The sequence below is a fragment of the Mus caroli genome, unplaced genomic scaffold, assembly GCF_978045245.1.
Source record: "Mus caroli unplaced genomic scaffold, Mus_caroli_1 scaffold_7, whole genome shotgun sequence".
Taxonomy (NCBI): Eukaryota; Metazoa; Chordata; class Mammalia; order Rodentia; family Muridae; genus Mus; species Mus caroli.
In genome coordinates this window covers 62,043,900-62,056,782 of record NW_028227262.1, presented here as the reverse complement: position 1 = coordinate 62,056,782, position 12,883 = coordinate 62,043,900, and the positions used below count along the sequence as shown (strand labels likewise).

At 47.1% G+C, this 12,883-nt stretch overlaps 1 protein-coding gene across 1 annotated transcript in view; it reads right to left on the bottom strand.

Moving 5' to 3' along the window:
• The window catches only part of Antxr1 (ANTXR cell adhesion molecule 1), a 200,969-nt gene that overhangs the window by 132,639 nt on the left and 55,447 nt on the right, over window positions 1-12,883 (bottom strand). Inside the window, exon 9 of the mRNA XM_085840381.1 lies at window positions 118-178. Coding sequence (XP_085696507.1) covers window positions 118-178 — 61 coding nt within the window. The remainder of the gene's footprint in view (window positions 1-117; window positions 179-12,883) is intronic.

Sequence of the window (12,883 nt, the reverse complement as noted above, 5' to 3'; positions counted from 1 at the left end):
TTTTTTCTACACACCTGCCTCTTGTCCCACTTTAACTCTCTTCCCATGAAGCAGACAGATTTGAACTCAAAATACCAGCAACAGAATGAAAGAGATTAGCACTTAATTTCAACGTACCTCCCGCGCAGATGGTGGATGGTTCAGCCGCCAGAATTTCGATGCAGGATTTCTTTAAAATCTGGGTGGAGAGGAAATAAAACAGTCAGCGACTGATTTACTGAAAGAGAGTTAAGACAGTGCTCTCAGGTATGAGAAAGAGGAGCTGAAGGACATCAGAGTGCAAGGAGAACAGTGGCTAACACATCATTGTCAATGCCACAAATTAGCCGGGCTGTGCCAGATGTACTGAGTGTCCACACAGCTGTAAGACACATTCATTCACTTGATCCTTCAGTATTTATTATAGGTTGTTATTGAACTTATAATACAAGGGTCCTGTTTTGAACCAAAAGATTCACTATGGCATTACAAATGTTATCTATAAAGTTTCTCCTCTAGGGGAGATGTGAACATGTCAACAATTCACAGGTCCCACCATGATGAATTCTCAAAGAAGGCAGAGCTGACCTTGTGACTGATGGCAGCAGTTTGGCTTGAAGGACAGTTCCTTACAACAAACTGTGACTTTCATGTGACATGAGATAAACAATGGCCTGTGCTAGGTAGGAGCAAAGATAAAGGGGCAGATGTCAGGGGACAGACCAGTGGGCTCATGGGAAAACAGAATGGGGATATTCTGTTAAGGGTTCCCTAGGAAAGACAGTTGTGAATGGGACTTTAATGGAGAGCAGTGGGGAGCTGGGGTACAGTTGTGGAAAGTGGGGAGCACAGAGGACATGCGGGGCACAGAAGGAGTGAGCAACAGAGAGGAGGAGCCAGCAGAGGTATGGCTGGAGAGACAGTGGAAGTGCCCCTCCCACAGGCATGGTGGTCACACTGCTCACAGGTCCCTTCATAGAAAAGGTCTGGGAAGACTTGGTGATCTTGGCAGGTTTTATGCTTGTCTTACACTTTAGAAGGACCCTGCCCTCGGTCAGATAGGAGTGCATCCTCCCTCTGAGTCAGCAGAGGAGGAGAGCCTCAGGATTATGAAGGCTCCATCCGGTCCATGTAAGCTTCTCTCTATCCCTTGTCGAGTACTGACTCTAACACTTCAACCAAGTATTTTAAACATAGGAGTTGCTGAATTAATCTGCTAAACAAATACGGTTAGGGCTCACTTCCTATGAAATTTGAGATGGCTCAGAGAGTTGAAAGGTTCCATTTCGGAACACATGACAGGCATTTGTTAAAGTGATGTGATTAATAAAATTCTGTTTGTGAAGGAGGGATGTGTCTTTTAAACCTGGAAATGCACACTCATCTGCATGGATGCTTGTGTAGGCAAACTGCTTACACACTTACACCGTCCGCCCACCACAACATATGATCAAATGGAAAAGGCCGTAAATTACACTTCAGGGAATGGATTCCAGGGACGTGGGGGAGGGGCTCCTCTCTTGTGAGCAGAGGAGTTGGCTGCACGCCTCCCAGCAGTAAGTGCAGAAGACATACGCAGGAACATCTTAATCCATGGAATGAAAACACACCAGTTTCTCAGAAGAGACAATATTTACCCATTCCAGGGAGAAATCTAGGCTTTACCCATTCCAGGGAGAAATCTAGGCGTCCTCAGAGAGCAGCAATGTAAAAGGAAATGAACAAACAAGTGTAAGGAAAGCTTTATCTGGAGAGCAGACAAGACAGTCACAGCTGCTCAGGCTTGTCAGTAGGCATGAGCACGGCTTTAGGGAACACCAAGGAAAAGCAACATTTCTTTCATTGCCCATTTTATTTTCAATCATTCATTCTGTCCCTTTGTGCATGTAGATATTTGTGTGTGTATGTATGTGTGTGCTTGCGTGCGTGAGTTGAGAAGGACAAATGACCACACTCGCTATTATTGCTCCTTCCACCTTGTTTTTTGAATTTCTCATCAAGACTGGCTGCCTAGCCCCCAGTGTTCTTCTTGTCTCTGTCTCCTTAGGGCTGAGATTATTTACCTATTTTTTTTAAACTTGTGTTCTCGGGCTAGAACTCGGGTCTTCAGGCTTAGAAGGCAAGCACTTTTCCAGATGAGTCATTTCCCAACCCCTTCGTTTAAGAATGCACATTTATTTGGCTCTTCTTGTAAGACAGCTTTATGGAATTTTTGTAATCTGTCTTCCCGTGATCCTACTTGTTGTTAGATTCACCTTGAATCTGCGCTTGCGTGGTGGTCCCCCAGGTTTATTTAGCTTGATCTGATACTTCATTCACCCCACACAGGTGTGGCCTCAGAGTCTCACTCCTGCTAAACCCTGTGACTATGGGATGTTCTGGATGTCACATCTCTCTTGTGCATCTTTATTGGAGTCAGAAGTCTCCACATACCTGTCCCTGAGATCCTAATCCCTTGTGTCATCAGTCTGACTTGACAGCGGGGACAACCCCAAGGATCCATCTGAGAAAGAGGCATGAGGCTCCTGCATGCTCCCTCATCCTATGGTCCATCTACTTAGGCCTTTAGTAGCATCCTAGGACAAGACGCTGTCTTCCTCAGGTGGCACCGACCTCCAGAGGGAAGATGGCTACCCTCCCCCACCATATACTTCTTGTTGGCTCTTGGACCTCATGGGTCACTTTACATGTTCTTAGGGACAGGTCTCCAAGCAGACCACCTTTAAAGAGATGGAACTAATTCAGAGGGATGCCTCAGTAGACTGCAGCAGCTGGACAACACAGAGCTGTGTTTCGATGTTTTGGAAAAAATTCCTCAGTTTTCCTCCAGAAAGGCTCCTTGATCACTTAATCGTCCACAACTGAAGATTTCAAAACAGCACAAGAATTAAGCTGAGCCATTGGGTTTGTCTTTTTTTCCATTTCCCAAGACAAGCACATGACATGTCCGCTCATGTAAGGTCCTGAGTTTCTATCGACATTTCTGAACCAGTCCTGACGTGTAGATAGGATTTGGTAAAAGAAATTTCAGTGACGTTTTGACTACATACAGGCACACTAACAGGGTCTGTCATAATAAACACACCCTGTATTATTTTCTTGTAGTGTCTGCAATTAGCTGACAGCTGTAAAGAGCATATAAAGGGCCCAAAAATGACAGCCAAGGGCTGTGATTCAATCAAGTAAAACGCAACTTTCCCAACCTTAATGTACAACATCTGGAAGAGACCATAACTTCCTGTAGAGTAAGATTCATGGGGGGCAGGGGGGCAGATAGACAGAGCTTGTCTGGGACTATACCTCCTGCTAGATTGAAATGTCTGGCTTCAAAAAGTAGGGAAGTCTTAATGGTATGGGAGGTCTTGGGGGTGGGTTATCAGCAGCCCAGACTATATTGTCATCAGTCTGCCTGAATGGCAGCCAAGAGCAGATCAGTTTAGAGACTGGAGAGTCTCAAGGCAGGATCTAGAGGGTCCCTCCCTGCACAGGCAGTAGTAGCCATGGAGGAGATATGGATATATTGTTAGGTCCAAATTTCCCCAAAGCCGCAGTGCCACTGAAGAAGTATTAAAAAAGTATAGCAAAGTAAAAACAAAATTCAAGGCTTTTGGGCCCAGGCTTGGGAGTGTAGCCTTTGTGGCTTAGTGCTCCAGGTACTGGTCATAAAACAGATAGCGACATTCCTCCACCTACCCGCTTCCTGGGTTCAATTCAAAGAATGGCACCCTGACCATTACTGGAACCTGCAATGCAAATGTGCTACCTTTAGGGGCTCTTAGATTGTTAGGGGCTCTTAGAAACTGCCTTGAGAGATAACCTGACACTTGTGACTTTATACTTCCTTGTGACTCTTAACTGGTATTTTTGGTATTTTCCAACAACGCCCTCCCCACCTCCATGAATTGTGGTTTCTTCCTTTAAATATCCCCTTACTCAGCTACTCGGGGCGCCATGGTCCTCTACCCCTGCGTGGTGTATGACCATGGGCCCGAGAACGCTCTCAAATAAAAATCCTCTTGCAGTTGCAGCAAGACCGTTTCTTGTGGGTGATTTTGGGGTGTCGCCTCTCCTGAGTCAGAACGTGAGGGAGTCCTCACGTTGTGGGTCTTTCACCACTAACTATGACAGTTTGGGCTCAACTCAGGCTGAACACACAAGGATTGTTGGCAGATAGATAAAAGGTCACACGCAGCATCGCTGAGAAACCAGGAAACTGGTTTCTGCCAAGAGTCACTGTCCTTACCCCTTCTTACCTGGATGAATGGGGCATCTGGGTCCCTACTAACAGGGAACTGTTTTGCATAGCAAAGGCCCCCAGCTAGCTTCCTGGCTCTTTCTGCCTCCCCTTCTCCACTGTGCCAGCTCCCCTGCTTCCCTTTTCTCTCTGCTCCTCAAAGACAGCCCTGGTGCTTGCCTGTCTGCCTCTCTCTGTTCCCAAGAGGTAACCATGGTAGCTATAGGCTTTTCTAGATGCTTCAGGCTACTCCCTCTCTACCACTGGAGAGACAGCCACATACTTATCATATTTACAATCAGCCTCTTTCTCCATGGAGCAGTGCAGTTTGGTGGTTTCATTGCTCTGTCACTGACGTGCACACTGGGGAATCACTGCAGTTGAAACACTGGATGGAAAGGAAGAGATTCACACAGGTCGGGGTGATGTCAGAGGTGGGAAGAGGGACCATTGTTCTAGAGCAGAGATGGGGCTCACATCACCGTGTGCTTTGGATAATCTTAAGTGAGGAGTTGGGTTTTGGCCCACGGTCCTTGGTTCTTTGAACTTTTTGAATCCCAGTTTTGGAAAGCAGTTTAAAATGCTGAGTAATAGTTGTTAGCATCTCTGCTAGGCTCCCCTCAACAGTTACCTAGCAATGGCCAGGTAGGAGCCAGGAGCCAGGAGCCAGGAGCCGGGCATATAAGGACTCTTCTGGCTTCTGCCTGTCTCTGTCTCTCTCCCTTTCCCCTTTGTATCTTCTTCCTCTCTCCCCACAGGTTCCCAGCTAGCCTCTTTCTTTCTTTCTTTCTCTCTCCTCTCTCTTTCTGTCCTTCTCTGTCCCTTTCTTTCTCTGCCTTTACTCCTTTCTCCAGACCTCCCCTTCCAGGTCACAAATAGACTTCCTTTAATACAAGGACTGTCATATGGCTGATACCTCAAGGGGACGCCTCACTCAGCATGGGCCCACTAAGGCACCCCCTCCCACCCATCATACCGAGTTTTATAAAACATATCAATAATGAGGACTCTAGAAACTGCTGGGGTTAATGTGGCCACCACTGTGGCCCTGGGCATGCTGCATAATCTCTCAGAATCTCCTTTCCCCATCAGGAGAAATGAGGTGACCATAACCCACCTGAAGCTCTGGCATAGCTGGGAGGATCAAGTCTAGTCAGGCAGGCAGAGCACAGCACAGTGCCTGGCCTCAGGCAGCCTCGACCAGCAGAGCTGTGTCAAGAGCCTGGACTTGGGACAGGAAGGTAGATGTGGATTCTGCGTGGCTTCTGGCTGAGCTCTAAGCCCCACCTCTTCCTGGTCCTGTGAACCTGGGCAGATTAGTAAACCTTAGCACCTCTGCTTTCTCTGTTGTATAACACTGTAAGGTCATTGACTGGGGAGGGCTGTATGGAGTCAGATGAAATATTAAGATCTTTCATAGAGATATTAAGTTTGTAAAATCAATTAGACTCAGGTGATAAAATTTATATTGTATTGGAAACTGACCATTTCCTGCTGAAAGACTACATTTCCCAGCTTCCTTTGTGGACTACAAAGTTGGCCCCACCCCTATATGGGTCTGCAGCCCATCTTCCCCTGCAGGTATTTTGTCTGTCACACACAAAGGGTGACAAAGTTGCCCTCTCACCGTGAATAAACAGGGTCCCATCTAAGGTTAGACCAAGCGTCTCTTCTGCCTCCTATCTCTCTACAGCTGCCTTCTGATAATTTAACAGAAGGGAAGGGAGAGTGAGATCAAGGAAAACTACAGGGATTTTGTCTTGTAGACAGAACCAGACATATGTTAACCCACAGTCAATTAACTCCTCAGCCGACAAGGCAGCAAGTGTGATTCACGGAGATACACCAAGACAGTTGCTTTAGTGATGCTGGCAATGGACACCAGGGGACGAACTCCTAACTAGGTGAGCTTCTGCCCGTGCTGCAGTCCCCAGGGTGTGGTGGTGTCCAAGCACACATGCTTCTTTCTGGCCCATCACCTGCCACTGACCTCACATTTAGCATTTTCTTAACTAAAATTAATACAATGTTGCCAACGTGCGAAATATTTCAAATTAAAAAAATTAGGTGAATCCATGAAAGCCTAAACAGATGCAATGTGAGACTGAGGAGATGGCTTAGCAGTGAAGAACACTGGCTGCCCTTCTAGAGGACCTGGGTTCAGTTCCCAGCACCCAGATGACAGCTCACAACTCTCTGTCAGTAACTCCAGTTCCAAGAGAAGACTATGCCCTCTTGTGGTCTCTGCAGGCACTGCATGCATGTGGTGCACATACATACCTACAGGCAGAACAGTCAAATGCGTAAGCTAAAATTTAAAAATCCAATTAAACAATACAGGGGTTAGCAGTGCATTGTTCTGGGTGGGCAGTGCATTGTTCTGGGGTGGTCCCTCTGGAAGAACCTTGGATTACTGAGGGAGCAGGAGAAATGGCGGGTGAAAAAACGGCTTCACAGTTCCAAGAGTTGACTTCCTACACCCGCGCTGGAACCCACTGGGAATCTGCCAGGCTACACACGAAGTGTTTTGAATTCTAAAAAAATCAAATGCCATTTTATTGTAAACTTCTCAGTTTATGTAGAGACTTCTCAGGAATCTTTAAAAACAAAACTCTATTTGCAGTCGTTAACCCTTCCTAGCAAAATTGTTTTTGTTCTTTTTAAATTGTTCTCTCACCAATAAACCATCAACCCATACTTATTTCTGTCCAAGTGCTTTGTACGCTGAGAACAGGCCAGTCCCTTCCATCCCAGCACAGCACAGAGGCCTTCTGTGTTCACACACTCCCTGGAAGTCCCCCAGAGCATGTTCTTTGACATCTTATTTGTAAGGGAACGATCTGATTTTGAGTCATCTGGGGCTTGAAGCGGGTGGATCCAGAGGAGGACAGCTGCCCATCAGCTGTCTGAGTCTTTCTCCAATACAGAAACCTGCCAGTTTTCTTTCACTTTGTCTCCTCCACTGCTCTCTAGATGGAGAGTAATCCCTGCCACTGAGTCCAGGTGACCAGAGCAGGGAAGAAGCCTGTGCCTACTCACAACTCAGATCAGCTGCTATCCATCCATCACGGGTGCACTAGGAAAGTACACTTGTTTTTAATAGGCTGTTACTTTCAGGTTATAAAGATTTCATGGGTAAAGACTGGCTCTGTTCTTACCCTCTTCTGTATTCTCAAAGACTAACCTGGCACATAAGAGGCACTAAACATTTGATAGATTTTAAAAAAGAAAGGATCTAAGGAATACTTTCTGTGTGCCTTTAATCCAGCCACCTACTCATGGGCTCTCTTTTCCATATTTGTTTAATTCCTGGACCTTCTAACTACAAGGCCAGCTTACCTGGGCCATGAAACTGGCTCACTAATGTTTCCTAGAACATCCTATGAGCTCCAATGATTTAATCTGTAATTTTTAAACTAAATATCAACAAAGCCAGGCACCCTTCCTAATTAAATTCTACTGCACACTATAAACCAATGATCGCACATCTGTCAGCAGCAGAAAAGGGCCACGGTCCATGTCAGGCCTGAGTATTTTACATGCATCTTCCTGGGACTCAGTGATTTTATGTGCTCTGATACAATCTACCAAATAAAGCAAGCATAAGTGTAAGACATGTGAAAGTTTGGAGCCGTAGCTCCAGCCTGGATGTCATTCTTTGTAACTTGCATGAGCAGCAGGAGTCTGAGGACACTCTGCGTTCCCACTGAATCATGTTCCCACCATGTTCTCAAGGGGAAAGCTCAGATGGCTGTGGCCACTGGATCCCAGTGTGCTCAGCAGGCAGAACCTGTTCGGCTGCCCCCTTCCCCACTGGAGCACCCCACTAGTACAGCAAGCTTACTTCTCAGAAAGCATTTTCCCATGAAATCTCGGCTGCTCTTTCCTAGAGAGAGGAGAGAGCTGTGGAGGCCAGGGTGGGAGCTGTGACTTGCTGAGGTAGCTCCTGCAGCCTCTGTGGCTGTGGACATCTGTATGACCTGGGGCTTTTGAAAGCAGAATGAGAACAATACCAGGAGAGATGCCTGGTCCCAAAGTCCGCAAAGCCTCAGTGTCATTAATGATGGCAGAGGCGAGTGGTCTCTTAGAGAAGACTCTCTGCTCTACTCCAGCGACTACAGTTTGATTCTATTTTTATTTAGTCTTCCACCCTGCCAGTATGAACAGAGCTGAGAATGTCATCTCTTGTCTCTTATAGCTGCAAGATTGGAAGAGAGGGTAGGGGAAGGATCGAGAGTACTCTCTGCTCAGCCACAAAATGCCCATCTGTTGTTCAGTGTGGGTCTTCCATGGGTCATGAATGCTGCACAGTCAACTGGGCAGCTTTGTAATGGGTAAATATGTAAGACACGGTGCCAGAACCAGGACAGATGGGCAGCCTCTGGTGTTGCACAACTTAGCATCTGTGGAGGGAGAGAGCTGGCTATGGTAAGGAAGACATCCAAGAGAGGTTCCCAGAATGGCTGCCACTGGAGTTCTGGGAGGGAAGAGCTCATGCTGCAAGGGGCGGTAGGAGCTGGATGGGGCCCCAGAAGGGAAGCCATTCTGAAGATGAGCAATGAGCTGGCTTAAGGAAAAAGCTACTGCTGCTGAGACACTCTCTTGCTCACATGCTGGAAGGAGATTTTGGCTCCATAAAGCGGGGGCTGTGCAGTGGGCTCTGACTGAGAGAAACCTTCAGCAGTTCCCATATGGGGGCTTGCAAGAGTGGGTAAGAGTCAAGCCTGGAAGTCAGACACTGCTCTTTGTCTGAGTGTGCGAGGGTCCAGGCTAGATTTGGGAGTTACATCTCTTCTGCCTTCTTACAAACAGAAGGGAGAAACCAACACAGGAAAAAAAATCAATTCAAATGTATTTGTGGGGCAGATCGGTCCCCAGTTTGCTGATCCTACAGATTTCCTAAGAGGAGGTCCTGCCAGTGTTTGCTCAACATCATGTCTTGTTGATCAAACACACAGAGGCTGCGTGTGCTGACTCATGCTCCAATTAACAGGAAGCCAGGCCTCCTCTTCAGCATCTACTGGAGAAGATGAACCCTTTGTGGAGCAGATGGCAGGGAGCCAGTAGCTGGCCTCCCCTTCCCATAACCTGCTTCTGCTTCCAGACACTGCCCTCGACTGCACTAAGTAGGGACAGCTGGGGACAAGGGTCAAGAATCAAAGCTGCCAACCTATTTCAGTTCTCTGGCTTTAGCTTTCATGGGTTTCCTGGCCCCACTGCCCAGAGCACTTTGCAAAAGGCAAAGGCAGGCCCAGGAGCCTGGCGGGATCATTGTGTGGAGGTTTCACTGGGAGAGTTGGTGGTAAGTTCTAGCGGTGGTCAGAGGAAATTCCCAATGAACTGCAACAAGAGAAGACATAGGAGTGGGCGCTTTTTTTAAAATGTATTCCCATATTCTGCAATAACAGGTGGGGATGCTGCGAGGGTCCTGAGAGGGTGGGCGAGCCTGGCCTAGGTGTGAATGAGGCGTTCTTTTCTGCCTGGCTGGCCTCCTCTGCCATTCAGGATTTGAGGGCTGTTTCTTTGATCATCTTGAGACTTTTAAACACATGGAAAAGAAGCAAGCGCTTACTCACATCTTTAGCCACACTCTCCGACTATGCCTGACCTACACAGAGCCTTGGCTGGCTAAAACTCGGATGGGAGAAATAATAGCTTAGGAGGAATGTCTGCCCAAAGGACCATGAAGTCTGAGTCTAATTGACAAATTGTCCCCTTGTCATGAGCCACTGAGCACCAGCTATGCTGTGGAAACGCTTCTGACCGAGTGGTAAGAGGCAAAGGACTCCCCACCCAGCCAGGGCGCGCCAAGCATTGGATCCAAGCATTGGATTCTGTTGCCTTTGTGGTAACCATATGAACTGCGTAGAGACTTCTCCTGAATTTGGTCCTCAGGGCCTCCCTCTCTGAAATGGAGCTGTTTCTGGCTTACACTGCTCAGCAGAGCTCTGGGATCAGTCTCCTGAGCAGACATGGCAACATCTCTTGAATCTCACTTGCTGCCCTGTATGGTCCCAGCCAGTTTTCCAAACCTTTCCAACCACACAACGTCCAATTTATTGGATGGTTCTGGTGAGGGTTTGATGGCATGCTCAGCCCAGTGACTGCACAGAGTGGCTTTTATTTTTATTTCCTCAAAAACACACAGAGAGGAAGAACTGTAGGCTCCCCTCTCCTAGCACTCTGGGCATCGGCTTCCTCACCAGCAAATGGCAACAAAATACATACTGTGTGGCGGCAATGGGGTTTTAAAGTGGAGTAATATTGAACAGGGCAAAGGGGCATTTGTTAAAGAAAGTTTGCTCTAACTGCTGGCTTTCTGGCCTCTTTGTCCACAGAAGAACACAACAGTTTCTGTAACTCTGGTAGGTTAAGTACTTCCTGTAAGTATTAGGAGGCTTAAGGGATGTTGAAATGGTCAAAACAGGTATGTGGGTGGGGCAGCAGAGGACCCGGGAAGATTGTCCCCTGGGCAAAGAGCTCCGGAGTATACAGTGTCTACACTCTCCTTCTACCTCCCCAGATGGAAAAGGTGGGCTTCTACCTACACTGCTGATCTCTAGTTCCCTGGCCGCCACCGCAAGTGTCAGGTATGCCAGTTTATCCAACCTGCCTGCAATCCCTATCCTGGCCTGGGACTCAGGATAATGGATGCTTCTTTAGAGAGCAGCTGTAAAGCTTCCCCCTCACCCAGGAAGCTCAATAGCCAATGCCTCTTCCTCCTCATACAGGCACACACCTTGTCACTCTGGTTCTAAGTAGCTATTCATCTTCCAGGGGCTTGCTGGTAAGACGCGGGCTACCATGGCTTCATTTCCTAAGCCCTGAGGATGGCTGCTCTATTTCCAGACTATGCACATCCCTGTCTTAGAGCAAACATCAAGGCCTTCAATGCAGCCTACTTCTCCTTCTCATTCGCCAAGTTCTGCCTTACATGTGGTCCATTCATTTTACCAGGCACTGTCTCAGGACCACACACTCTGCAGTGCCAAACCTGCACTTCAAGGACAGCTGCATTTCGTCTTCCAGGTCCTGGATCACTGCTGTCCCCTTCAGTATTCACCTGAGGAATAGGCTATTCCTCTCTACCATTTATACGACTTAACTTCATATATCATTTGTCTTTTATGGGTCTCTCCCATAGACTTTCTGCTGGGAAGTGACTACTGGGACAGCGTCACTTCCTGCTTCACTTATAACTGAATGGTCGGTGTCTACAACAGGAGGCTTCCCATCAACATTTTCTTTTCATTTTTTGGTGGTGAATGCTGGGGACAGAGCCCAGGGCCTCACAAATCCAGGGCAAGCCACTGTGAGCCACCTCCCCAGCCTCCCAGTGAGCGTTTGCTCCATGGATCAGTATTAACCCTTGCACTTTTATTTGAGGCTCAAAACTGCAGAAACCTGTGACCTGTTTGAGTCATCAGAATCTGCTTAGCATTCTTAGTTTAGATAATTAAGTCCAGCCCTAGTTTATTACAAGAAGCTAACCAGTCACGGGGCAGGGATGGGAATGGGCAGGAGTGGGGGCCTCGGATGGGAGCCAAGGGTAGGGGGAGAACGATGGCCTTTGTTTCTGATACTGGAAAGGAGACAGAACCCACCTCTTAAAAACAGCCAGCCAGCTCTTAGGCCGTAATTATCTCTGTCTGACTTGAGAAGGATGAGCCCCACCGTACTCATCTCTTTAGAGAAAGAGCAAACCAGTTAACAACCGCCATAAACACGGGGTTCCAGCCCTGGGAGGATCAAAACCAATGTAACTCCCAGATAAAAGCTCATAAGAATGCCACTATTCCGTTAACGTTTGCAATTATTTTTCTTCCTTTTGGGGGATGCTGTCCTGCTAGAGCTTGTAACATATCCTTGGAGTTATTTCAGTTTGGGGGTGGGGGTAGTTTTACAAACATCCTGGTTCACATTGAGCTTGGGCGAGTCGTTAATGTTGAAATATCCCAGGAAGGACCCGGGGCATGTGGTTCCTGGGGGCTTCAACAGAGAAAAGAATCTGACCCCGTTCAGAAGCTGTCCTGGTGTGAGTGTGTGATTGGGTCACCATCTCTGGTGTCTCTACACTCCTGTGTATATGGCTTAGAAGAGCTCAAGACTTGAAACACAAAAAATTGATATGGCAATGGGGATACAAATTACCCTGGTTTAATCAGTGTACATTGTGTAAATGTACTGTGATGTCACACGCTCTACCATTGTGTATGCACTGAGACATCATACTGTCTACAAGTGTGAATGTGCTGAGATGTTACATTGTCTACAGCTGTGTGTATGTACTGAGATATCACATGTCTACAGCTGTGTGTATGCACTGAGACATCACATGTCTACAGTTGTGTGTATGTACTGAGATATCACATGTCTACAGCTGTGTGTATGCACTGAGACATCACATGTCTACAGTTGTGTGTATGTACTGAAATATCACATGTCTACAGCTGTGTGTATGCACTGAGACATCATATGTCTACAGCTATTCCACATTGAGTTTGCCTGATCTCCTGTGATCTCAGAAGCTAAGCAGGGTTGGGCTTGGTTAGAACTCAGAAAATATAGTTGGTCATATTACATTAGGCCCCAGAAATGTACAATTATTATGCGTTAATTTAAATAAGATTAAGGGGGCTGGTGAGATGACTCAGCAGTTAAGAGCACTGA